Genomic DNA, 27,192 nt, shown 5'->3' with positions numbered 1-27,192 from the left:
TGAGCCTGTGCTTCAGCGCATCCCCTACGCTCCACACACGAACCCTGGCAAGGTCTCGCCTCCCCTGAGGGTGGCTCTAGCCAGCTAACTACAACTGCATGCAGGCCATGGGCAGACATGGCCTTGAAAGCCCTCTGTAGGACAGAGCAAGATCTCCCTGGCTGGAAGCAAGCGGCTGGGTACACAGAGCTCTCGTGATGGTGCCCGAGCAGGGACTCGAGACTTGAGGGCGAGTGAGCTCAACACCCTGCGAAGGTTGACCTCAGAGGGCGCTCAGGGGAGGGACCTGAAGGTGGACAGGAGGGATGTTTCCTCCGATCCTTCAGTTGTTAGTCATAAGCAGAAGGGCCAGGTGCTTTCTGGTCAAGAGTAAATGATGCCTGTTTTCTGGAATCAGAAAGAATGGAGGAAGAGAGGACCCAAGTGTGCCTCACTTGCTCTGTAATGAACCACCTTGTTGGGTTGCAGGGCGGCTGTGGTGTCATAGGCAGTGCAAAGTGGTCAGAATGTGCATAAGACACAGAGCTGGGCCTGGCTTCTGTGCTCCTACAGGCTACTTCTGTCCTCAGCCTTCAAAGCGGTCCTACCCCACAAATACCAGACTGGTGGCTGCACAAAACTAGGAGGCCCTCGTGGGAAGACAGGAGATGGACAGAGCTCACAGCATGAAGACAACACAGCATGACGGGCACACACAGACACTGGTGTGTTTGGTGGGGAGAGGCCATGGCTCAAACCTCCAGGGCTGGGCACCCAGGCTGGACTCAGCATTCCTTTGGAATCAGGAGCGGTGCTGCTGGAGTGGCCTCCTACCCCACACCTGGCAGGTTTGAGGTCCCTGGGTGTATTCTGTGGACTGGGGCATTCAGATGAAGGCCAGCCATATTTGGTCAAGAGGTCGGAAAAGGCCCTTCAGAGCATCGATGGCACCTTTCTGGTGTTGGAGGTGGGACAAGGTATGATTCACTGGGAAAATGAGGTCACAGTGGGACAGACAAAAGGGATCACAGGCCAGGTGTGGAGTGGGGTGGGGTGAGGGGTGATGGAGAAGTGACACTCACCGGTGGCCCAGGCCTGCCGTCCAAACCTGAAGCTCCCTGGACGAAGGGCACAGTTTGACCAAAAGAAGGGGAAGAGAGGATTGGGAGGGAGAAAAAGGGAACAATGGGGAGGGAAGAGGTGAGTAAAGCAGTGACTCTGGACAGACATAAATGCTGGTAATCAAACACAACTGGAGAAATAAGCTTGGGAGGACAGGGGATGGTATTCACATGGAAACCAACGAAAACATGGAGACACTGAATGCAGTGGCCAGCTGCTGAGCAGGCTGGGTGGAGGTCGGCGCGGATGGCCACCTGCTCCTCCCACTCCCGCCTCTCCTTTCTCCCTTTTTTCCCTCTCAGGAACCCCTCTCCCTTCAGTGTTACGGGGAAAGGGATACAGAAAGGAATGCTTGGAGAGATGTCTTGGAATCAGAGCTGTGCACCCTTCCCAGGACAGGTTTCACTGGGGAGGGGCCCCAGGTGAGGACGGCTCTCCCATCCTCTTTGCATTCCTGTTTGGATCAGGCCATGCTGTGGTGCCCCTGAGGGTCTCAACCCTGGGTGACAGCACCCAGTTGTGAAATCTGGGTAGGAGTTCGTCTGCTTATCCTTCAGCCTGGGGAAATGAGTTGGCTCTTAGATGATATTACAAATGACACTTGACATTTCGCTGGCACTTTACAATCTGAGACGCTCAACCCAAACTCGATCTATTCATATGCTCCGACATAAGGGCTCTTGTGTAGGCAAAGGCTTTGGAGGCAGCGGACTGGGACAGAGGTCTAAGGCCATGTATTTCCCGGAGCAAATGGGCAGCAGGTGGGAAGCTATGAGACCAACCCGCTATCAGCACCCTCGCTCGCTCTTGTCCGGTGAAACACATGGTTGGTGGTGGTGCAGGGGGTGGGGGGCGCTCCTGTTCCAACCCTGGGTTATGAAGCTGCCTCTGAAACCCACCCAGGAAAACCCAGGGACCCTTTTCTAATGATTTCAATGTGACAAGTCAGGGAGAAGGCAGCGGCAATACTCTGGCCCAGTAAGGACTGAGTGCTTGAAAACTGCTTCCAACTGAGCCTCAGCCTCAGAATTTCAAATGAAAAGGAAGTCCCTAGAAGAGGGAGGCAACGAGCTGCTTCTTCATGGAAAAGGTGTTGGGTAGAAGGACTCTGCAGGGACTCTTCTCACATTTAGGACCACACGATTCTGGGACCGACCTTGACTCACTGGGCTAGAGAGCTGTGGTTCTCAGCCCTGGCAGCACATTAGAATCTCTTGGGGGCAATGTTAAGTAAAACATGCCTGGGTCCCACCCCATCCCAGCCCGATCCAATTCAAAATCTCCAAGAGCGAAGCCCGGGGTGATGGTAAGTTTGAAAAGCTCTCAGGGGATTCCAGTGTGCAGCCAGCATTGAGAACTGCTTCTGCAGGGCAAATGGGGGAACACTCCAGGATATGCCTGGAGAAGCAAGCTGCTACTACGTGGAATAAAACATTCAGGTGAAACCTGGAAACAGAGTGGTAGCTACATATCCATGTACTTTAAAAAAATGCAGCATTAAAACTCAGTTGTCTTGTAGGTCTGGAGCAGAAGGCACAAATTGGAGGCTTTCAGGGCATATGTGGGCCACTGACATATTTTGTATGGTCTGCAGTGTTGCAAATAATTTTGATCTAATGTTAGAAAATGGAAAGATTTCACATAAAACACCAGATGTTTAGCTTCCTTTGAAAAATAGGAAGATCCAGAAATACCAGCTCCGCCTTCCTCCAAGGCAATAGTCAGCTGAGCTGAGAAGGGACGGTTCCCCTTAAAAAGGGATAAACGGTCTCTAGTGTACCACAATCCCCTCCATTCCCTAGTGTCTCCCTCAGGTTTGTGTTAGTTGTCTTGTATGAATATGCTTGTTCTGTTGTTTACTTAAACTAAAAAAAAAAAAAAATACTTCTTTGTACCCATGCCTTTATCAAAAGTGAGAAAATTAATGATAGAGTAGGTACTTTGTCTTTCATCTGGCACTTTCCTTGTTTATATTAATATTACTTGCTTGGTCTCCATGCCTTTTGCATTTCAACCCCTGACTGAATTCTCCAGTGTTCATCAAGGGCGTCGGGGCTGTGAATGTGGATAAGGAGAGGTGTGGTTGAGTGGGGCAGGAGGCTCTTTAATAGTAAAGAGCACTTAATCATTCCAGACACAGCGTAAGACATGGGAAAATGCCTGCTAAAGTCATCAGTTTTCTGTAGTCTGTCAAGCAAATTGGCTTCTTAAATATTCCTACCTCGAATGCATTCATGAGGGTATAATTATACCTTCTGCATTTGCTGTTTGGTTGCTGTGATTGTATTAACCAGGCCTTCAAGCTCTGCCAAGTGGGGGTAACTGGGCTTTCCATTGTTTCTCTGCTCGTTATGGCTACCTGGGGTGGGAACTGGCCTTGAGCCCAGGACAGAGGAAGCCTGAGTGGTTGGAAGGAGTTGCTTTGCAAGGCCATGGCCTCAGAGCAGCCTCTGGCTTGGCCACCAACTTTGTATGTGACCCCCAGTGACCCACTTTCTTCTCTGGGACCATCAGTGAAATGATGAGATGGATTGCTAACATCCCTTCCAGCTCTTGGAAGAATGCCAGAAGAATGCCAGCCTCAGGGGAGGGTTAGGGGGCATGGAGCCCCGGCTCCAGGGAGGGTGGTGGGATGCGCTCACCTGTACACTGGTGAGGCAGTGAAGAGGCCATCAGCCCTAACCAGCCCAGCCCCGTATCATGACATGTGAACACCTTCGAGCAGTTGCCCACCTCTGACCTGAGGCCTCTGGCTCTGGGCAGGCTGATATCAGAGATCTCCAGGAACCCAGGAGATGAATGGCCTTGGCCTGCTGGGACCACAAAGTCTGACTTTGTCTGTGCCTTTCGGCCATGACCAGTGCTTAGGAGGGGAAAGCAGTTCTCTTGGGGTCCCTCTGGGAAAATGACTGTAATGGAGACTATCTCCTTGTCCTACTACTTCCAAACCCTCCAAGCTTGGTTCCCATAAAAGCAGCAGGCTTTGATTGCTTCTGAACCAGGCTCAAGCAGGGCCTGAAGCTTCCCTACCAGCTCAGTGCCCCTTGGGGTAGGGGAGCCTGTCTTCTTCAGCATTACCTTTCCCCAGCACCAAGGTGGGGCCTGGGCCCAGAGGAGGAAGAGAATCAGAGCCTGTGGTCTTGCCCAGGTGGGAAAACCAAAGCATGTGGAGCTCTGCATGCTCAGACTCTAGAAACTTAGCTTTCCAGTGGCTGTCTCCCGGTTCCAGCCCACACCCCTGGCCCGTCAAACCCACCAGTCTTGCTGGGTCCAAGGTACTTACGGGTAGTCCCAGGGGACCACGGTCTCCTTTTTCTCCCTGGACGCCTTTCTCTCCTTTTGCTCCATCTAGTCCTGCTTCCCCCTGGAGGAAAGGGAGAGGGGATGAGATCACACAAGGACATGTCTCAGACAATTCATTCTTACATTCTGGGGTCCTGGAGACTGGGGTGGCATTTGTAGAGGAGGGAGGAGTCAGGGGTGGGGGGCTGAGGATACCAAGAATCCCTGAATTCTTAGCCTACTCCCGCCTCAATGAGTAGCCCATGTATCCTGTGGGAGCTTTGAGAGCCCCACAGAGAAAAGGACTAGGTGGTGGGGGGATAAACCCACAGGTCAGGCCTTGGCACAGGTGCCCAACTGCATGGCAGGAAAGCGGGAACCTTAGAGAGATTTGCTCAGTTGCCTGAGATGCTACCCCCAGAGCCCTGAGGCCCACAGCCTAGTCGGGAGAACAAACTGCTCCAAAGTCTCTTGAATACTGGGGCACGAGGAAAGGGCCATTGTCACACCAACAGCCTCCAGCCCCCTCATCCATTTGAAATGCTTGAGGGGAGGCCAGGAGAGCCCAGTGCAGAGTTCCCCCAAGCTTGACCCGGGGAGGGGTCCCACCCTATGTTGCTGTCTCTCTCCCACCTCTACTCAGCATAAGTGAAGGGGCTGGGGCAGGTTTGATAGGAAAAGGATTTTAACCATTGGCTAAGAATCTAACCTGTCACTTTGTGGGATGATGGATGGGAAGCTTCTGAAGCCAAAGCATGCCAGGTGTCCATGATGGATGCTAAAGGGAACCTAGGACTTCCCCCTGCCCTGACTGGACCCCCTTGGCTGGAGTGTCACATAATGCCTTCTAGGAAGAAGGGTCAGCTGGTCTCGGGTGCATTTTCCCTCTTTTCTACTAGCACTGACATAGCGCCTGTCATGTGACTTCTCCTTACCTTTGGTCCAGGAACACCTTGGAGCCCCTGCATTTGGAATAAAACAAGGTGCATTAGAACTGCATCTCTAGTTAACACAACTGCCTTGTCCACAAATGGAACACAGAGGAGCAAGGATTTTGGGTGCAGAGTGTGGTTTGGGGTCCCTGCCCATGAGAGGTAGAAGGAAATGCTAAGTGGAGGTCATGCTTGGGGCTTCCTAGGGAATAGTCTGAGCCAGTCTTTTCCAGCCAGGGCTCACAGAAAATTTCTCTGTGGTCCTCGTGGTTGACCCAGAGTCTCATGAAAGAAAGATGCAGAGGTAACACAGCAAACATTAAATTAATACATGCAAAGTGCTTGGAACAGTGTCTGGCATCCAGTAAGTTTCAATAAACATTGGCTACTATCATTATTCCTACTGCTACTTCTACCATCCACAACAGAGGACACCAGTGCCTTGGAGACCACTAACCACACAGAGGCATGGACCAGCATCTGTTGCTTCAGGGTGCTTGGGGACCCTCTAGGGGCAATGCACAGGGGTCCAGTGGTTATATTTCTGTAGCCAAGGAAAGTCAATCCAGTGGGGCTGGGTCTCTTTCTTTCTTTCCTCCCTTCCTTCCTTCCTTCCTTCCTTCCTTCCTTCCTTCCTTCCTTCCTTCCCTCCATCCCTCCCTCTCTCCTTCCCTCCTTCCTCTCTTTCTTTCTTTTTGTGAGACAGGGTCTCACTCTGGTTGCCCAGGTTGGAGTGCACTGGTGCAAACGTGGCTCACTGCAGCCTTGACCTCCGGGGCCCAGGTGATTCTCCCACCTTAGCCTCCTGAGTAACTGGGATTACAGATGCGTGACACCACACTCAGCTAATTTTTTGTATTTTTAGTAGAGACAGCGTTTCACTATATTGCCCAGGCTGGTCTCAAATTTCTGGACTCAAGTGATCCACCTGCCTCAGCCTCCCAGAGTGCCAGATTGGTATCACAGGCATGAGCCACTGTGCCAGACCGATGGGTCACTTTCAAGTGAGGATTGAGAGAAGCAGACGTTTGGTGGCAAAGGGTGAGGTAAATGTTGGGCAGAGCTTATGGACAAGGGATCCTGGGGCTGCCCTACCAGTCAGCTATTTCCAGGAAACAAAGCAATGTGGTGCCCCCAGGATGGTGCTGTTTAACATGAGAGGGAAAAGGACAGGGGAGGGGGGTTTGTAGACTAGGAAATCCCTCCCTGGGAGGAAGAGGTGATAGTGACTAAGGATCAGGTTGAGCCCAGTGACTGCCATGGAGGAGGGACATTAGTGGACTGGCCACTGACAAGCCCTTTAAACTTACCGGAGGTCCGGGAGGCCCCTCTGGCCCTGGTGGCCCAGGAACCTAAAAGCCAAAGGGGAGCCCTGTTACACTTGAAGTGGCCCTCCCTCCTGACAGGGCCTAGGGCCCAGCTGGAGACTGCAAGGCCAGAGGAGGACATGGTTGCCCACTGGAGGTCAGCTAGTGACTGCCCAGCACAGTATCCCCCGGAAAAGGCCCAGAACACGTCAAAAACTCTTAGCAGCCCAGTGGCCTGCTCAATGTTGAAAAAAAATTTCCAGGTAATGTCCCCAAAGATCTATTCTTCTTGATTTTTCTTGGAAGAAAAAAAGAAAGAAAAACACCAGAAGATCTAGCAGCACTAGGTTCTTGCTCATGCATGGCAACAATTGCCTGGAGTGGAATAAGAGTTTTCCCCTCTAGGTGGGGCATGACATCTTCAGTTTACTCCAGTCCCCACCACTCCCTATTGTCTTTGACCAAGAGCTCTTGCAGTCATTTTTTTGCATGCCTGGCCCTTGTAGACATTTGAGTTTGAGACCCTTGGCTTAGAGGAGCAGAGATTGGTTATCTGGAATGTGGGGAGACTGAGCTGTTCCTAAAGATTGCTCCTCAAGTCCCCAAGGTTTGTTACAGACAGGATGGGGACTGCTGGTCTCTGTTTCCCTTGAGAGCAGATGCAGATTGTGGTAGAGGAGATTCTGACTGGACAGTGAAGATGGAGGAGCTCAGGGCTATCTCCTCTATGGAGGGTGGTGCCCATTGCAGCTTCTGTCTCTGATGAACACAGACATCCTTTTGTCCACAGGCAGCCATTGCTGGGTCCTTCTGAGCTTCTCACCCCGCCTCGGCTTCGGGGCTCTCCTCAGGTGCCTTGTCTTCCCATGGGCAGAATTCCCTGGAGCATGGCCAGGGGAGTGACTCCTGTGCCAGGCCACGACAGAGGGCACCCCTACACTGGGCAGAAAGGAGGTCCCTATTGTTTCCTGGACCTGTGGACTTTGTCGCTCCATCACAGTCTCCTTGCAGGGAACACAATCTTTGGAAACTCTGCCTTCTTAAAAAAAGTTTCTCATTTTTAATAAAAGTTTACCATTTTAATTCTTATTATAAATAAGTGGTTTATGTATCCTAATCATGGTATTGATTATACAAATATCTACATGCATTAACATTCACAGAACTGGACATATTCCTGAAGTAAATTTTGCCTGTGTGGTAATTTTAAAAACAATAAAAAGGTTTCAAAAATTTAAACACTTTCTTGATATATCAGATGTGCTTGAATATGTGTGTATACTTTTGATATTTATATATAATAAGCATATAATTGTATATACATATATGTATATGCTTATGATTTCATATATATATATATAATTTGGTTTTCTACTCTTTTTCACTTAATGTGAAACTGATTTTTCCATTTTTTATACGTTCCCCACCAGCTTCCTGGTAATAGTGCTATGCTATTCATTGAGCGTAGTGAAAATGAGTTGTTACATACCCAGGGCTTAGTGCAGTGCTTGGCACGAGGAAAGCACTCAGACGTGGTGACTATTACTACTATTAGTATTATTACCATAAGTTATTTAATCCTTTCCTTCTTGATAGAAATTTAGGCTGTTTCCAATGTTTATTTTAAATACTTCCGGGAGGGACAGTGGGCGTATAATGCTTTTCCTGAATTACGATCATTTCTTTAGGAGGCTCTCCATTTTGAAACAAGTACCATGCACCTTGTACAATCAGGTCTGTTTCACTACATTCAGATGGGGCTTGGCAAGGTGAACCCACCCTGATGGGGACTAAGAAGGCTTGGTGGTCCCTCCCATGGGTCTGAGGTGCTATTTGGGTTGCCCAGACCCTGCCACCAAACATCCCGTCTCTCACACATCCTTGATCTCTGTTGCTTTCCTGGTTCTTGCCCCTGAGTCTACAAATATGCCTGATTTTCCGCTGTCTTTTGAAAACCTTGCCTCCATCCTGACTACTTATCACTCAGTTGTTCTGTCTTCTCCTCCTTTCACCATCTCACTTCTCGAAAGAATAATGCCTCTATCTGGAAAGCCTACCTCTGAAACTTTGTGGCAAACTCCTACAAAGCCATCAAGACTCTGCCCAAATAGCACGTCTTTGTGGATGCTTGCCTGATTCCCTAAGTTGCTCCCATGCTAGTGCCCATTATGGGGTACTATGAACGGTGAAGGGACGGATCTGTTTATTTTCTTCCTTTTTTTGTTTTGTTTTGTTTTTGTTTTGTTTTGAGGCAGAGTCTCACTCTGTTGCCCAGGCTGGAGTGCAGTGGTGCAATCCTGGCTCACTGCAACCTCTGCCTCCTGGGTTCAAGTGATTCTCCTGCCTCAGCCTCCCAAATAGCTGGGATTACAGGCGCCTGCCACCACTCCTGGCTAATTTTGTATTTTTAGGAGAGACGGGGTTTCACCGTGTTGGCCAGGCTGGTCTCGAACTCCTGAACTCAAATGATTCGCCCGTCTCGGCCCCCCAAATTGCTGGGATTACAGGCATGAGCCACTGTGCCTGGCAAGTTCTGTTTACTTTCATATCTCCAGACTCTAGCACCAGGACGGAAGCACAGGAGGTGCTCTGTGAAGGTTGCTGAGAGATGTGGTTTGAGAAGACTGGAGCAGTCCAGAGGCTCAGTGCCTGACCCACGGTGGTGCTCAGTAAACGTAAACGTCAGGCAGTTGCAAGCTTTATTCTAAAGCATAGAAACACTGTGCATTCTGCAGAGACTGTCCTTTGATGGGTCTCTATCAGATTATCTCTCATGTACCTCTGCTCCTAGATCGCCCTTCTCCCCGGCTTCTCCTTTCTCTCCCTGTGGGCACAGAACACCACTGCATGAATGCCAGCCCTTGGGAAAGGCTGGGACAGACGTACCCTCACATCCGTGACAAACTAGACTGGGATGCGACTAGTCTAGGGGTCAGCAAGGAACACTGTGGAGGATGTGGAGGTGTCAGCCTGCAGGACAGAAGACTGGGCAGGGACTGTCATCACGGTCTTGAAGAATCTGAGGCTCTAGTACAGGAAGAAGAGGCTGATACTCTCTATGGACTGTGCAGCGGACAGGCCTTAGGGTGACCTGTGACTTTTTTCTTAGCCATGGAGTAAGGCACATGGCAAAGGTGATGGAACCTCACTTCTATGATTACGTTGCAGATTATAACATACATGCCATACAGATGGTGACATATAACATATGTTAAGATTATGTTACAAATATGTTACATGAACACACAAACACACATGCACACAGCTCTGTCTTGCCAGCACTAGACACTAGGGAGACCCTACTGCTGGCCTTGGCCTTGAAGATGCCAGTGGCTATAATGTGAACTGTCTACTGTGCAGGGGGTGGGGAGGGCGGGGGCGCAGGTGGCAGGAACTGTAGGTGGCCTCTAGGAGCTGAGTTCTGTTCCAGCAAGGAACTGGATTCTGCCAATACCAGTGAGCTTGGAAGGGGATCCCTAGCTCCAGATGAGAATGCAGTTGGCTGACACATTAATTGCAGCCGCATGAGACCACGGGCAGGGGACCCAACTAGGATGTGCCTGAACTCTTGACCCACAGAAACTATGTGCCAATACATGTGTATTGTCTTAGGCCGCTACCTTTGCAGTGATCAGTTACGCAGCAATAGATAATAAATATGGCTCCAGAGGCTCTGAGGTGTCACCCGGGGGAGGCTGACGAGGGAGCTTCCACATCATATCCAGGAATGCTCCCTCCATCCTGGGGCTGCCCCATGGCGCAGTGGACAGGTCTGGAGGCAGTGAGCTGCCTGCCTGTGCCAGCTGAGTGAGGAGTCCTGTACTGGGTCAGACTTGGGACTGGTTGACCTCTGAGGCTCTTTCCACTTCCTAGAGGAGAGTTCTGAGACCAAGCTTCTAGCACCTTCAAACTAGGTTGGTGCTTCTAGAGGCCATCATACTGTGAGCCGAGGAAGTTGCAACTCCTGTTTACACTCAAACGCGGTAGCTACTTGTTAAGAGGACCCCCTCTGCCTGCTCCCAGGCTGGGTAGGCAGGCTTGGGGTTAGGGCAGCCTGATCACAGTGCCAGGCGCCCGCTAGGCTGGTGGCCGCAGGGAGGACCCTCGTCTGTGGCTGCCTGCAGACAACCTCGCCACCCAGCCCCTGGCCTCACTGTAAACCTCAGAAGCCCAGCTGGACTAGGCAATCCTGCCACTCCGGTCTGCTGTGGCCACCAGGTTCTCCTTCTCTCCCCAGCTGGGCTGTCTAGACCCTACAAAATGACAACGATTTCTGTTAGTGGAGCTCAAGGTGGTCTTGCTGAGTGTGACCAACTGTGGCATGCACAAGATGTGGCTCCCTTGCTTCAAGGGTAGGTGCCTAGGATGGCACCCGTTTCACAGATGGAAACCCCTGAGACCCAGAGAAGGCTCCCAAGTCAAGTTGGCAGCCTAGTGGACTGGGCGAAGGCCCCGTTTCTGTACATGCAGCCTCTCCTGGGTATAGGGCTTCTGTACACTTTCCAAAGAGGCAACTCTAAACCATGACTTCATCTCCTTCCCAGCAATCCAGTGAGGTATCCAGGGAAGACATTGTTATCGCCATTTTAGAGATGAGGAGACGGAGGCTCTGCAAGGCTCAGTGGCTTTCCCAAGGATACAGCTGACAGAGCAGGACTTAGGTCTCCTGAGTCGGGAAATTGGCCTTCATAAAGTGAGTGACTTGAGGGGAAGCTGAGTGAATCCCCCACCCCTAAGTCCTGGCCCCAGGTTTCTAGCCCAGGCAGCAGCTGGCACCATGCAAAGTGCAAAGAAGCTCGCATCATGCTTGGGAGTGGCGTATGCACGGAAGGGCAGCCAGCCGTGCCACTCACCGGTGAGCCTGCTTGTCCTGTCTCTCCTTTCTCTCCCTTTTCTCCTGGGCTCCCTGGGTGCCCGTTTTCTCCTTTCATTCCTGGAGGTCCATCCTTTCCTGGGGGGCCTTGGGGACCAGGAGGGCCCATGTCTCCTGGTTTACCGCGAGGTCCCTTTAGAAAATACCAACAACGCTTCTTAGACACATTAATGGAGAAAAGAGAAGAGAGGGAGAGAGAACAGAAAAGTCCAAAGGCCTTGGCTCGTTGATGCTTGACTGGGGCAGGCAGAGAGAGCCCAGCCTGGGTCTGCCTGGCTCCTCCTGGGGCTTGCAGGGTGGGTCCCTCTCCCTGCCCCTCCCCATCTCCCCTTGCCCACTGGGCTCACACCAGGGCCCGTTCTAGCGCCATCCTGCCCTGCCTCCTGCCCCCAGGGCCAAGACTGTCTTCAGAGGTTTGATTGGAGGATGTCTGTTCATACCTTCTCCCCATCGTGTCCTGGAGGGCCTGGCAGTCCAATCTCCCCCTGTAGCCAGAACAACTAAAGGTGACTCTCAGGGCAGAGACCATAGCAGCCATCAGTTACACATTGCTTAGTGCACCCGGCATCCCTCTCCACACTTTCCCATAGAGTTTGCTCATGTAATTCTCACTGTGTTGCTGGGAGGTATGCACTTGCAGCCGCTCTTCAGTAGACAAGATTCCAAAGCACAGAGTTGTGTGCCTGAGGCCCACAGTCAGTGAACTGGGGAGCCAGGATCCCAGTCTGGACACTCTGGCTCCATGTCCATGTTTTAGCCACAACCTCCCACTGCTACCTCTGAGAGCCCTAGGTGCCCTTAGCTCCCTTGCAGAAGGATTCTTGCCTTCCTGTCTTCCCTGAATGCAGAACCCCTGCCCTGGCTGCTCCACAGGGTGCTCCTTTCATCTTCACACAAGCCGAGCCCCTTCTTTGGGTCAGGTAGGGAGTTAAGGGAGGTGGCAAAAAGATGTAGGTCCTACCCAGAGGAAAGGGCAGGGAATTCTGCCTGACAGATCAGGGGAGGCGTCAAAGAGGAGGTGGTCTTTGAATTGGGCTTGAAAGATGAGAAGGGCTTTGAAAGAAAGGGAAGAGGGAAAGAGACTTGCAGGGGAGAGGACATCATGAGTGGGAGACAGAGGGGCAGACCTTCTGAGAAAAACACAGGTGGGTGGAGTGTAAAAGGAAAGCAAGGGCAGGGACTGAGGTGGGAGGATTGGGGAGGGGCTCAAATGCGGAGGTCCCTGATGGGGTCCTCATTCCTGCTGTGGGTCTGGGTGGGGCAAGGGCAGGGGTGTGTCTAGACCCAGACCCCACCGCATCAGAAAGCTCTGTGAATTACAGGAGCCCAAGCAGATGGCAAGGGGAGGACAGAAGAGCGACAGCGGCTGGGAGGTGGGTGGGTGGGGCCCTTGGTGCTTTGGAGCAGCAGGAGGGTATGGCGGTGGTGCTGGGAAGATGAGAGGGTCACAGGAGGAGGGGAAGCCCTGGGGTCGCTGCCCTTGCAAGGTCTTCACCCCCTTTGTCAAGACAAGATTTACCTTCTGGCCTGGAATCCCTGGAGCTCCAGGTGGGCCAATTTGCCCAGGAAGACCAGGAGGCCCCTAGGAAAGAAAGGAAAGACACATGGAGAACTGTCCCACTGAGGAGGGTAGCCTGTCTCCCGAGGGCTGTATGTGGAGGCTGGCTTATAGAGATAAGTTGTTTTCAAACCTTTCTCCAGTGATAGAAGCACATTTGTTTGCAAAGAAAATAACATGGGGAACCCAAAATGCAAAACATATAAGCACCAAGTGTGACTGGGTTGAAGTGGAGGTGGGGTTTGGAGAGCCACGTCCAATACCCTCTCCTCCTTCTCTCTAGGGCACCTCTGGCGACCCTTTGGGTTCCAAGAAGCTAAGTCTGACCTTCCCCAATAATGACTTAAAAACGTCTCCAGGAAACAACCCAAATGCCCATCAACAGGGGAATGCGTAGTATGTCCATACAATGAAATACTACTCAGCAGGGAAAAAGAACCAAGTGCTGATGGTGAGAGTGCATCTCAAACACATTTTGCTGAGCAAAAGCAACCAGACACAGATGCTGTGTGATTCCATTTACGTGAAACTCTAGAAGAGGCAAAAGACACATCTAATCTACAGTGACAGAAGTGACAGCAGAGCAGTGGCGGCCTGGGGCTGGGAGTGACTCTCAAGGTACATGAAGAAATTTTCTAGAGTGATTGGGTGGTGGATACCTGGGTATATGTACTTATCAAAATTCATCAAACTCTACACCTAAAATGAGTACCTTTTATTATGTGTTAAGTTACACTTCAAGGTTGATTTTAAAAGAAAAAAAAAGTTTCTGGAAAAGTTTTATTTCCAATAGCTATTTCACATTATTATTATTATTATTATTATTATTATTAAGACAGAGTCTCACTCTGTCACCCAGGCTGGAGTGCAGTGGTGCCATCTCGACTCACTGCAACCTCCACCTCCCGGGTTCATGGGATTCTTGTGCCTCAGCCTACTGAGTAGCTGGGATTATAGGCACCTGCCACCATGCCTGGCTGATTTTTGTATTTTTAGTAAAGACAGGGTTTCACCATCTTGGCCAGGCTGGTCTTGAACTCCTGACCTTAAGTGATCTGCCCACCTCAGCATCCCAAAGTGCTGGGATTACAGGCATAAGCCACTGTGCCCTGCCAAATAATATATGTTAATGTCTCCAAATGAAACTCATTGATTCCAGAACCACGTCATTGATAGCAATTTCTGGGATTGGGACGTCAGAGAAGTGGTGTTTGATTTTGAGTTTGTGCCATCCCTAAGTGTGTTCTGTGGCTCATAGCCATGAAAAAATATTAGGTGAATTGAAATTTCAGTAGTCAGAGAACCACATGATTTCTCCTCCCGTCCTCTACCTTAGAAGTTAAAGTTGGTGGTAGTCATTTTAACTACAAATATTTACCAATAGCCTGTCACCAGTAGGCACCTGTACAAAACCCAGGCTTGAAATTCCCTGGTTTTCCAAGTGCAGATAATGAAACTGATTTCTAGGAAAGGGGGATATGTGGGAGGTTGCTGCTAGTTTTTCAGGGTAATGGATTTAATTAGCTAAAAGTTGGGAAAAAAGAGAAACATTAGAAACATCCTCCTCAGTACTGCTATTTCCTTGACATAGCTGTAAATAGAATCCAGCATTTGTATTGTCACCAGAGAGCACAGCTGTATTGGTGAAGAGCCTCTACATGGAGGACAGCCATGACCCAGGGCATGGGCAACCCTTGAGGCCCACCTACCAGTCCTGACCCATCACCTCCAGCTCAGATCATCGTCTGCCCCAGCCCTGTTGGGTCAACCCTAATCTGCAGCCCAGGGCCTTCTTTCTGGAGGGAAGAAATCAAGTCCTTGCTTCCAGGCTGCCGTCCCCAGCCCCCAGCCCAGTGCCCAAGGAAAGCCAGGAGGAACAAGACTTACCATCAAGGCCAGTGTCCGGATCTCCTAAAAAACCAACACCAGGCAATCAGTTGAAGAGCAAACCAAGAGCCAACTGGAAGGTTCTCACTGCACAGTCATGGAAACAGGGGATCTGGGCCCCTCAAAGGAGCATGGGTGGAGGGGGACCCTCGCAGGTGGGCTCCATGGTCCCCAGACTCACACCACCCCCACCCCCACCTCTCGATGAGGTTTGTAATCACTGGACAGAGAATATGCAGCATCTCCTAAGCATGATTATACTCTAAGGCTGTCCTACAATGGACTCAGGCACACCCTGAATGGACTGCAACCTCTACTTCACTTTACTGAAAGGGAAGGAAGCACCACCTCTTATTCTTTCTAGTCACCATCTGAGGACCCTCCCGTGTTCTTTCCTCTTCTCCCAGGACCCAGATTTCAAAGTTGCCATGCACCTCCCTTTAAATAGGCACAGGATAGCAAAATATGGAACCACTCAAAAAACAGATCAGAGAGATGACTTTTGGCTTTAAAAGAGGATTTTACACCTTGTAAATGGAGTCACACATGGACACAGACTCCTTTGAAGAAGTGGTTCTTGAGCAGGGGCAATTTCTTCCCCCAAGGGATAATTGGTCATGTCTGGAGACATAGTTTGGTTATCACAGCTGAGGCTGGGGTGCTACTGGCATCTAGCAGATAGAGACTGGGGACGCTGCTGCACATCCTACAACACACAGGACCGCCTCTCCCCCCACCACAAAGATTCTCCAGCCCCAAATGTCAACAGTGCCAAGGCCGAGAAACCCTGCTTTAAAGGGTGGGGAGCGGGAGCTCATGAACTGGAAACAGGATTAAACTGACATGAAAGGAGATGCGTTCCAGGAAGATTTTCTGCTGTGTGAAAGGGGGTTATGCATACGTTAAAGAAATGGGGCCCCAGTACCCTGGATGGGCCATACCTTGTGGGGTGCCAGGATAATTCCACTGTGGCACTCAGGGGCCCAGAGGCAGGATAACTGGCCAGCTGGGCCCAGACAGACAACCCGGCCACCTGGATGCCAGTAATGGGGCCATTTGCCAGGAAGCTACACAGCGGGAGGTCGAAGGAGAGAAAGTGAGGAAGCAGCTCTCCTGGAAGCGCTGCCTAAGGGCCTGAGGGCCTGAGGGCAGGGCCCCTACTCAGCTGTGTGGAAGGGCCCCCTGATCAGGGCATGGTGCAGAGCCCTGAGGTCCATGAGGATCCTGGCCTCTGGGCTGGACCCTGCTCACCTGGAGAGCCTCATTGATGTTTCCATTGTAATCCACCATCTCTCCTTTCCCTGGTTCTCCCTTGGAGCCCTAGAAGGCAAATGAGATCTCAACCCAGGGCCTGGACCAGGAGGGCCTGGACGAAGAGGGCCTGGAGAGCGACTGTGGCCTGCTCTCTATCCGCCCACACTGGCTGCACCTGTCTGCACACACGTGGACCCAGAACAGCCAGCGGGGCCCTGGGGATTCCGAACACTCTCAGAGGATGCTCGGGGATTGCAGAACAAATGGAGGACTCCATGTGAGAAGTCTGGGCTAGGCCGAACTGGGAAGGTTGGGTCCACCTGTCCTGCGAGTTAGACCTCCCACCTGAGGGCCAGAATGCTCTTCCCCTCCTTCCCTGTCAAGACCCCAAGGTCAAGCCTGTGAAAGGAAGATAAAAACTTGGGACCCCAGTTCACTCGGCCAAAAGAAAAAAAAAGTTAAGCTGAAAGCTGAGTCATGCAAGAAGCTGCCTTTCCTTTTGTTCCGAAGCAGAGAGCTACAGATAAAAGGTTCAATATCCCCACAGGTAGCTGCTCCACGTTCACCTTAGCTTACGTAAAGTGCCGATTTACTGAGCGTGAGACTAATACATAATCAACTATTCTGCTACTTGCTCCTTTTTCCTTGCGATGTGCGAATTACCATACCCTTCCTCTTTCCCCTCCAGCCTGCTTTTCCCCTTTAAATATCGAAGCCCTCAAAATCATCTTTGGCAAAAGGCACAGACATGTCTCTTGGGCATGTGCCCTTAACCTTGGCAAAATAAACTTCTAAATATTAATTGAGACCTGTCTCAGATGCTTTTTGATTTACCAGCTGCTTCACACTGTGACTCCAGGTGAGAGAGGCACGTACCTTGGGGCCAGCTGGTCCCTGTTCTCCAGCTGCTCCAGGCTCCCCCTGTTGCATGACAAAATTGGAGCGAAGTGGGGATGAAGTTGGTACAGAGAGCCTGATGTCCCTAGATGGGCCATGTAATAAGGGCCAGGAGGCTCCTCTTAGTTCTTAGTTCATAGAAGTGCAGGTTCCGCCCTTTCAGGAAACATCCAGGGAGCACCCACCCACACTCCTCTGTCCCTCTGAGTCCCTCTGGGACTCGGTTCTGAGTTCTGGGTCTGAGCTCCTCCCACTTCAGACTCAGTGGCATTCTTTCTGTTCTGTGTTCATTGTTAGTGACTCCCCTTTGTCTCTCTCGCATCTTTTCCCCAGTCCCCTGAGTCAGTTGCCTCCGTGGGAACAGGGACATTTGCTTCTCTTTAATTCTATTCTGCTCAGGTATCCAGGGCTCAGCAACTTTTTGCCAATTATCTGGGTGTCAGTTGCCATCGAGAGCCCAAACGGTTCTTTTGCTGCCCACTCTGCTCGTGAAAGACCCGGAATGCCGAGTGAAACGTGGAGGGCCAGGAGGGTCTCAGGAGGACATGGGTGTATGAGCACCCACCTCCCAGAGTGGGCAGGTAGAAGGATTTGTTCCTGTTGCAAACAGGACAGAGCCGTGGGGAATAGATGAAAAAGCGGTGTAACTTGTGAAAAACCAAGCGCAGTTTCAATTTTTCTGGGATAATGAAAGACAATTGAAAAAACCAAGATGGAAAGTAAAAATAAAGGAAACAAGAACCCTTTGGTGTGACTCCTGATGACCCTGCTCATGGGACGTGGAGCCACTGCTGCCTCTGGGTAACCCGCTGTCTTTCTCCTCCACTGCCACAGCACTTTAGCCACTGTGAACTCATGAGGGACGCAGCAGCCTTTCATAGGGAGTAGCTGGAGAGAAGCAAGAGCCCCTCATTTACCAGTGGCTTGGGAAGCTTTGTGTCACTCCCCGGTCAAGCGTCCCATCCTAGACTGGCTTTTGCATGACTGCTGTCTCAGTGGATGGCTCTCTAAAGCCCAAGCCAACCAGGAAATAGGGAAGCCAGGGGTCATGGCCAGTCAGCCTTGGGCCCTGAGGGATACCCTGAGGGCTGGCTGGGACGATTCTTGACCTCCCAAGCTGACCCTCATCTTGCAGCTCTGGGATGTGAGGGTCTCTGTACCTTGTCTCCTTGCCGCCCTGGGGGGCCGACCTGGCCATCGACACCCGCTTCTCCCTGGGGAAGAGGAGAGAGTTGGGATGAGGGCATGCTGGGCACCTGGACAGCTGCTTCTGGGGGAAAAGATGGTCTTGCCGCTCATGCCCTGGGTGTTGCCTTTGGGCCTCTCTTTCCCCGATGGCTTCAGCACCTCCCACTGTTCCACCTCCCTGACTCCTACCCACCCTTGGGCCCAGCCTAGGTCTTGCTTCCTCTGGAAGCCCACCCCTGCTTTCCTCCCCTGCATTCTGTACCCTTTACTGGTGTCCACTCTGCCCTGCCAGGCCCTCCTAGGCCCACGCAGAGCCCAGCCCGTGGCAGGTGGATGCGGGCGGAATGAATGAGTGTATTGCCCCAGGTCATGTAGAGTAATTCACGCTTTCCTTCTGAGCTAAGAAAGAGATCCCCTTCATTTCTCAGGGCTGCTAAAGTAAACCAAGCAACACAGGAGGCATCTGCTTTGGGAAACCCAAATCTTACCACTGCACTTTTCAAGCAGCAAAAGGAAAGTGAGGGCAGTTTCCATTTGCAGCTGCCTCCACTGCTGCCACCTACCAGATGTGCTGGTACCAGGTGGGGCCCAGCTGATAGTTGACCTGCAACCTACTCAGAGCCAAGGTGGGGGGCCTCTTGGCTGTCCTGAGGCCCTGAAGCCATCGGTCCCTCACTCAGTTACAGCATAGCCATTGAGGTCCTGCAGCCATTGCGCCCTGACTCAGTTACATCAGAGTCATCTGAGTCACTGGGACTATCCATCTGCCCCAGGGAAGACATCTCCTCTGAAAGGTCCAACTGTTATCTGCTTGGAAGCAGGAGCTGGGTCCAAATGACCTTTTTGGAATCCATGGGGAAAACCACACATCTGGAGCAGGGGAAGGCTAGAGAAGGTGGGATGTCCGGGATGTAGAGTCCCGGAGAACCGGCTGAAGACAAAGTCCCTAGGTAAATGCCTCCCCGACACTGATTCCAGGGAACACTCACCTTTGGCCCTGGGGGTCCAGGGAGCCCTGGAGGGCCAGGTTCCCCTCTGCCTCCTCCAATGGAGTTGCCAGCATCGCCTTTCTCTCCCTGAGGGTGGAAGGTGGAGTTAGCGTCCCTGGTGTGGAGGAAGGTCTAGGCTGAGCACTGGAGGGACACTATGGAGCGTGGGCCCCAGGATGTCTGGGGACCGACCAGGGGCCTTCAGAACCCCAGACTGGTCTGATCCAGCCGTGGGATTTGAAGAGAGATTGGAAGTGTGTACTGAAGGGCAACAGGTTTAGAGCTGATACAAGGGACCCTTCAAAACTGGGTCTGGAGCAGTGTTTCTCAAAGCGTATTCCACGGAACACTGCTCAGTGGGTTGAGAATATTCAAAATGGGGAATAACATTGTTATTGGTGGCCAAACTATGTTAAGCAATGCAGCATTAAATAAGGCTTTGCAGACCCTATCACTGCAGGGTGCTCTAGCCTCTAACAGGCTGAGGAGCACTGCGACTCTCCAGGAGCCCATCTGATTATGCACACCTCCCCTAACTTATTTTGGCCTCATCTTTTTTTTTTTTTTTAATTTTTAAATTAAATATCTTACAGAGCTCATGAACTGTGGGATGCATTTGCAGAGCTGGTACAAAGAAATCTGACCAGGTCATCGCTACCGAATTCTTTACATTTAGACATTTTATTTTTGCCAATCAGGGCCTGCCTATGGCCCCTCTCCCCTAACAAACAGAATCTGTCTGTGTTCCAGCTGCCTTTCCTGCAGTCTGGGAGACAGACACATCCAATGCTGGGGCCCATGTGGATGTGCAGGGCCGGGTGTGGGATGTGGGTGACGAAGGACCTGAACCCTCATTCAGAGTAACACCTACCTTCTGCCCCAGGAGGCCAGGAAGCCCAGGGGAGCCTTCAGCCCCCTTCTCACCCTGCAGGGAGATGCAGACAGTGGGGGGGTTAGGAACTGCCTCTGCAGCAGGTTTGGGAAGCCACCAGCCCCACAGCTTAGGGCCTTGCCTTCCCTTGCTCCTGCCTCCCTGCTTCTGCCCCTGGCTGGCTTTCCGAAGGGCTCCACTTCCTCCTGGCCCCCATCCCGGCTGGCTACTTCCATGGGCCACTTCGCATTGGTGACATCTGCATGACTGCTTTCCTTATTCCCGTGTGACCCGGGCCCTTGTCATTCATGCTGGGGAGAAGTCACACGGACCACAGATCATAACAAAGGCCAGAAGCATCTAGTCTATCCTGGGGGTCTCCTGGGAGAGGTGAGCAGTTCAGAACGCCGGTGGTTGGGCAAGCAATTCCTTTTCACCACTCTGCTCTTCTTCAGATTCTTAATGCTTAGTAACTAAGGGCCCCCTGTCTTTTCTAACACCCCCCTCTCTGCCTCTAGCTATAACTAGCTCATCTTATTTGGACATAGGGTCATCGCAAATGTAATGAGTTAGGATGAGGTCCCACTGGAGTAGGGTGAGCCCCTATCCAATGTGCTGATGTCCTTATAAAAGGGAGAAATTTGGGCACAGACATGCACATAGGGAAATGCCATGTGGAGATGGAGGCAGAGATTGGGGTGATGCGTCTATAAGCCAAGGAATGCCAAAGATTGCCAGCAAGCACCAGAAGCCGGGAGAGAGGCCTGGAGCAGATTCACCCCCTTGGCCCTCAGATGGAACCTGCCCTGCTAACACCTTGCTTTTGGACTTCCAGCTTCCAGAACTGTGGGACAATGAATTTCTTCTGCTCCAGCCACCCAGCCTGTAGTACTTTGTTACCACAGCCCTAGCAAAATAATACACTTACCTACTCAGCTTCTTCCAGTACAGAAGAACTCCTTTTTCCCCCAAGACATGAATCATAGAGCCCCTTAGAGATACTGAACCCCATTGTCATTTCACAGATTTGGCGGGGGAAGCCCCAGGAGGTTACGTGACTGGTGGCCAACCCCTTACTAAGTCAGTGGCAGAGGCGGCTTGAGCCCCTGTCTCCCAGTTGCTCTGCCCTTTGGGACACAAAGGCTTCACAGAGCAGCTGTCTTGGTCAGCTCAGGTGGCTATAACAAAGTCTGAGTGGCTTTGACAGCAGAAATGTATTTTCTTACAGTTCTAGAAGCTGGAAGTCTGAGATCAGGGTGCCAGTATGGCCAGGTTCTGGTGAGAGCCCTCTTCCTGCCTTGAAGATGATGGCCTTCTTGCCGTGTTCTCACAAGGCAGAGAGGGAGAAAGGTCTCTCAAAGCTCTCTCTCTCTCTTCCCTTTCTTCTAGGGTCACCAATCCTATTGGATTAGGGCCTCAACCTTATGGTCTTATTTAACCTTACTGACCTCCCCAAGGCCAAGGCCCTATCAAAATACAGCCACACTGGAGGTGAGGGCTTCAACATAAGAGTCTGGGAGGGACATATGCAGTGCATAGCAGTGTCCAATATCAGGTGAGCTTCCAAGAGCACCCCACCAGCAGGGCTGGGGTATCAGGTCAGCACAAGAAGCTTTGCTACCCATGGCCCTGGGGAGAGGCAGTTCTCATGTGTAATAATGTGAGCTGAGGGCTCTGGGCTTATAATTTGGTCAGATGTCTCAATGAACATTCATTCCAGCTGGAGCCACAAAAGGTACCACACCAAGTCTTTGGGTGTCTTCTCCTTGGCACCTGCCCCGGTGTGGCAGCTGAATGGTAAAGTGGCCTGAGGCTGGCCAAGAGGGGTTGTGGAGGGCCAGGCAGAGGCCCTGGCAGTGGGAGGGGGTCCCCGCTGCCCTGTCTTGCCTGGGCTGCTCCTGCAGATGTGCTTAGTCTGGGCGTCCTTCAGAAGCAGGCCAGGTGGAAAAGGAAAGGATGTGGGTCCTGACCTATGGAGATCCTCGGGGAGCAGAGGTGGAGGGAGGCAGGTTCCTCCTTCTGCTGGGCTTTCTGCTGGGTAATCAAGGCTGCCCAGGAGAGTGGGTGTGCTCTTGAGGTCGTTTCTGAAGCTTGGCCAGGCCATCCTGCCACTCCCCTCATCTTGGGACACATGCACCAACAGCACGCTGCAGGCGACACACCAGCCACGGAGGAAGGCCAGGGAGTAGCGGACTGGTGAGGCCAGGACGAGGGGGCACACACTCAAATACACGATATCCTACCCTCTGCCCCCTCTTTCCCAGCAAACCTGGGGGCCCCGGCTTCCCTTCTGCTCCTGGATCTCCCTTTGGGGTAAGAAGAGAAAGTCACTGATAAGAAGATGGGGCAGGGAGTGAGGGGTAGGATGGGCAGTGATCATTGACCAGCATTTCCAGAATACTTGTCCCTTAAGCTCTTCCTCTTTAAAAAAGGGTGTTCTGGTCAAAAAAATTTTGAAAATGCCACATAAGATATTTCCTTTTGAGAGCTCCTCAATGCACATTTAGCAAATTAAAGGTTCTGAGAAGGTCTGCAGCAAAGAAACCTGTGTAATATTTCTAACCTAGTATTTCTCAACTTTTTTTTCTTGTCACATCTCTCATTGTCATACAAGAGGGAAGAACCCTGTAGGTGCAGGGGACAACAGTGACTGCCTGCTGCCGCTAGGCCAGGACCCAGGGAGGGGGAGGCATTTGCAGTGTGCTCCTGACCAGTGGGCCCTTCTCTGCTCAGCCAGGTCCCCAGCCCCAGGCCAGCCTCAGGGGGACCAAGAGCAAAACAGCAGCAGCCCCTCCCACCTCTGCCCATGACCAATGCTCTGTGCAGCCCAGAACATTCTCTCTGTATCAGTACCTTGGTTCCTGGGATCCCTGGCTCGCCCTGTGTGGAAAAAGAGAAACAAATGTGAGACACAGAAAAAGCAGAAACAAATGAGCAAGGCACCTGTTGGTGGAGGTGGGGTGGGGGGCAGTCGGGGTGGGATTAGTGAAACATCTGGCCAGCCCCGGCTCTTCTCTGTTCAGGCATCAGGTCCCAGGCCAAAGGAGGCCTATCAGGCTACTGACCCTTAGAAGGTTCTATTCTTCCCCAGGTGAGGGGTGTGGCAGGTGGGAGCATGAGTGAGACAGCCCAGGAGGAAGAAGAGGAAGGAATGGGCATTTGGTTTGGACATGGTGCCCCCTGGAAGTGCACCTGCTGTGAAGATTGAATTTGAGCACTTGTTTTTCCAGGCTATCCTAGCATCTGCCTGCCAACCAAATGGGCAGTTAGGGTGGGGGTTCTGGAGATGAACTCCTGCTCTCTCTGAAGCTTTGGAAGCATATAGCTACTGAATTACAGAGCATAAAGGAAAGATCTGGGCTGCCTTCCTGCTGCCTTGGTGCCTTGGCAGGCTAGTGAGTTGAGGCAGGAAACCTTCGCTATTTACTTGCAAGGCTTAGTTACACATCTGGCTCAAGGTTATGCACCTGGCACAAATGTTACTTTGAGAAAAATGTTTCCAAATCCCGTATGCCCCCTCGTTGGTCTGCCAGCCACCCCACTGAGCCTAAGATACCCAGCTCTGCCTGCTCACATCTCTCCCACCCTGTCCCTGATGTGTTGGTTGCAAAAGTCCACTGACCTTCATCCCAGCCACGGCAATTCCAGGAGTGCCCTGGCAAAGAGAGACAAAAAAAAGGTTTGAAGACATTCTTCAGCGAGAGGGCAGCGGCGGAGGGTGGGGGGGCGGTGCAGTGGACAGCCTCCCCATGGTGCGATGGGAAGGAGGACCGCTCACTCCTCCCAACCCCGCAACCACCAACCCTGCCTGGGAGGTGGGGGTGCTGAGCTGATGCCATGAGAATGGACCCTGAGGAAGGGGCTTTGTGCAGCTTAGTCTGCAGGGCTCCCTGGGCTTCCCAACCACCTGGCCTCTCCTAGGAGGCACAGTGGGGACTGTGGGGCACTAGATGGGGCTGGGAGGGGGTCCCTGGGGTGGAAGGAGGAGCTTCATTGGACTATGAAAGGAGGAGGAGATGGGAGGGGAGAGGGCAGGAGGATGGAAAGCCATGGGAGAGGGGGGCAGAGTAGATGACAAAGTAAAGGGGCTGATTTCACCAGGACAGTCGTCCCCAGTGTCTGATTGACATGACCCTCACAGTCAGCTCTGCGCATCTCTGCCCTCACAGACTGGGGAGTGGCTGGAGTGAACCCTGTTTTCGTATCAGCCCAAGGCCACCTACTTTGAGAGATATATGATGCCCAAAGTGCCCCTTAGCAAATCTCAAGCGGAGGTGATTTTTGGGGGTCCCTACTCTCCACTTGGGTCTTAGGACTGCAGTGGAGCTAGGGGTACCTGAAATGGCTTTTTATGACCCAGAGATACCCAGGAGGAGGCCGCCCACATCAGGGCGCACTGATGAGAGACCACAGTGCTGCAGCTGGGAGAGCCAGGGCAGGCGGAAGGAGGCCCAAAGAACTGGGACTCCAGAGTGTCCCTGGAGCTGGGGAGAGAGGGATGGGCGCTGGGGGAGGGGCCTTGGGGCTGCTTGGGATGCGGGGAAGGGGGAGGTACCTTGGCTCCATGCTTGCCGGGCATCCCTGGCATGCCCCGTTCTCCCTAGAGGAAGAAATGAGAAAGCATGAGGAGAGGACCAGACTCGGGGCCTGTCAGCCTGCAAAGACATTGGTGAGAATGGCTTGTCTGGAGGCTGGGATGGCTGTCCCGCTCATGTTGAGCTCTGAGGACCCTGCTGGTGGCAGCTGTGTGGGCCCCTGCCCTCAGCTATGTGAACTTGCAGGAGGGCCCAAGTTACAGGTCACAGAGCAGGAAAGGCCCCCAGAGAGAGAGGCTCACTTAGTGGAATGCAAGTTCAGCAAGGGAAGCGACTGGCCCAAGATCTACCTACCACTCCGTGGTTGAGCTGTACCTGGAACTTGGGCTGTGGGACAGGACCAGGGGCAGGAGCCACCCATTGGCCGCTTACCTACTGCACACCTTCCCTCTGGTCCCTGCCTGGGACTTCTTGCCTTGTTTTCACTCCAGCAGCTTTGCTAGGATGGTACCTTCTGGCTGAGCCAGACAGGAGCTCTCTTCTCTTTTCATCTGGGGTTCCTTTCCCTTCCAAGTCCTCTGGGTCTAACTCTTCCCAAAGGCATGTGTCCCTGCCCATTTATCCACACCCATTTCTGACCCTACCCGTCTGGAGGCACAGGTAGGGTCACCTGTCCATTATTGCTTCTCTGGGAGAGCATAGGGCTGCTCTACCATCTTGGCACTACCCTACCTTTATGTTCAACATCTTTACTTCCCCAGGAAAATGCCAAATCTGTGAGAGTAGGGTGAGATCAGGATGAACGACACACCACAAGGAGGTGGAGTTGGAGATGACAGCCAGGGACAAATGGGAGGCCAAGAGCAGGTAAGTCAGGACTATCATTGGCTACATCAGGGGATGGGGGGAGGGCAGTGCCTGGTTCCAGTTGAATCCTATGTAGTGCCTGAGCACGAAGCCCCAGCTGGGGCCTGGGATGGTGTCCAGCAACAGGTGACTGCGGCCAGCCTGCTGCCACTTCCTCCATCTGAAGGCCAGCACTGTGGACGGGCAACACAGAGTGTGACAATCCTGCTCCCGGCCCAGCTGCCCCATTGGGTGTGACTGCTGTGGCTGCCAGGCCAGGCTGCAGTTCCCATAGGCTTAAAGGCAGAGGGGATCTGGTGTTCCCTGGCTTCCTTCTCAGCTGTCCACACTCTCCCTTTCCTGCCATCTTACAGGAGGTCCTGGTCCCTCCTTCTCCTTACCAAGGCTAGAGTACTTCCACCCTCTTCCTCGGTGATGGGTCTTCCATGCAAGTGTCCAGTTAAGCTCCCTAACACACAGGCTGGATAGCGAGACCCCTGCCTTAAAACATCCCTGGCCTGCTGTTGACAGTAGGAAAAGGACCAGGTTCCTGAGCATGACGTTTTGATCCCCGCTTCCTTCCTAGCCTCATCACCTGATATCATGGGGTGCATCAACTAGTTTCTGTGTCCCTGAAAACACCACCCGTTTCCACAGTTATGTCTTTCTGCCATTTCTTCAACTGAAAACCCCTGCATCATTTGGATTCTTGGTTGACAGAGCAGCCAGTGCTTGAGCACCCTGGGCTGCGCTGCCCTCGCACACTGACTCCTGCACCCCTAGGGGCCACAGATCCGAGGGCCTCTGAGTAGAGAGAGGCTCTGCCCTGTTTTCAGCCTGAAGAGGCTGTTTGATGGGAGTGGGGCCCTTTTATCTCTTCTATGAAGCTTTTCGCTATCCCCTATTACCCAGCGCTGCATCCTCAATGCGGCAGGGACCACTTAGCGTTTGTAATCTGCACACACAAATTTACGTCTGCCTGAGATGGCTTCGCTTTTATCCTCTTTGGGCCAAGTCTCTAAATTCTACAAAAGGCCTAGAATCTTTAGTTCCCAATGCCAGAGCCCTCTCTTAGCATGACTCCACCAGTGACCCCTGAACCACAGGTGGGATGGCAGAGCTAAACTCAGGAAGTTACCACAGCTGAAAATCCAGAGCCCAAGGCCTGCCCTAGACATTAACTTCCTTCTTGTGGGACTGAGAGAGAAGGGCACAGCCACTTACTGCAGCTGCCATGTGTCTGCCCTGGACTGGAAAGCTTTACAACCTTCCTCTATTCCACCTCCAACAATCCCTTCCAATGTGGGAGTGGATGTTATTCTCGTTTCACAGGTAAGCTAACCGCGGCTCACAGAGGCCAGGTAAGATTGCCAAGGTCGTGCAGCCTAGGGCTTTGGATAGTTTGTTGTCCGTATGCCAAGGTGCTCACTTGTCTTGGCCAACCCAAATATCAGATGGACTGATGTTCTGTCTGCTTCCATCAAACAGCCTTAAAGCAGAGCAGAGCCCCTCTTTGCTTGGGGAAGGGGGGTCCTTAGGTCTGTGGCCCATCAGAGTGCGGGGGCGGTGTGTGGGGGCAGCTCAGCGCAGGATGCCCAGAAAAGCTCACTGCCTGTGTGCACAGCTGCTCTGCGGCCGGCAGAGGGCGCGACAGTACCTCATCTGAAGTCTG

General features: G+C 52.2%; 1 protein-coding gene across 6 annotated transcripts in view; it reads right to left on the bottom strand.

The window, feature by feature from the left end:
- Positions 1-27,192, bottom strand: part of COL13A1 (collagen, type XIII, alpha 1) — a 162,938-nt gene that overhangs the window by 20,156 nt on the left and 115,590 nt on the right. For 2 of the 6 annotated variants that reach the window (XM_011991036.1, XM_011991037.1), the window contains 17 exons: positions 24,695-24,739; positions 23,762-23,794; positions 22,993-23,019; positions 20,140-20,193; positions 19,269-19,355; positions 18,252-18,305; positions 17,071-17,115; positions 16,192-16,260; positions 14,941-14,964; positions 13,015-13,077; positions 11,936-11,980; positions 11,476-11,628; positions 9,402-9,446; positions 6,626-6,667; positions 5,319-5,345; positions 4,385-4,465; positions 1,062-1,097 (listed from right to left, as the gene is read on the bottom strand). In XM_011991036.1, coding sequence (XP_011846426.1) covers positions 1,062-1,097; positions 4,385-4,465; positions 5,319-5,345; positions 6,626-6,667; positions 9,402-9,446; positions 11,476-11,628; positions 11,936-11,980; positions 13,015-13,077; positions 14,941-14,964; positions 16,192-16,260; positions 17,071-17,115; positions 18,252-18,305; positions 19,269-19,355; positions 20,140-20,193; positions 22,993-23,019; positions 23,762-23,794; positions 24,695-24,739 — 930 coding nt within the window. The remainder of the gene's footprint in view (positions 1-1,061; positions 1,098-4,384; positions 4,466-5,318; positions 5,346-6,625; positions 6,668-9,401; positions 9,447-11,475; positions 11,629-11,935; positions 11,981-13,014; positions 13,078-14,940; positions 14,965-16,191; positions 16,261-17,070; positions 17,116-18,251; positions 18,306-19,268; positions 19,356-20,139; positions 20,194-22,992; positions 23,020-23,761; positions 23,795-24,694; positions 24,740-27,192) is intronic. The other 4 variants (XM_011991039.1, XM_011991041.1, XM_011991038.1 and 1 more) reach the window with 3 other exon arrangements.

Source organism: Mandrillus leucophaeus, unplaced genomic scaffold (assembly GCF_000951045.1).
Source record: "Mandrillus leucophaeus isolate KB7577 unplaced genomic scaffold, Mleu.le_1.0 Scaffold39, whole genome shotgun sequence".
NCBI lineage: Eukaryota > Metazoa > Chordata > Mammalia > Primates > Cercopithecidae > Mandrillus > Mandrillus leucophaeus.
The sequence above is the reverse complement of the archived record's forward strand: the minus strand, read 5'-3'. Positions and strand labels throughout refer to the sequence as shown.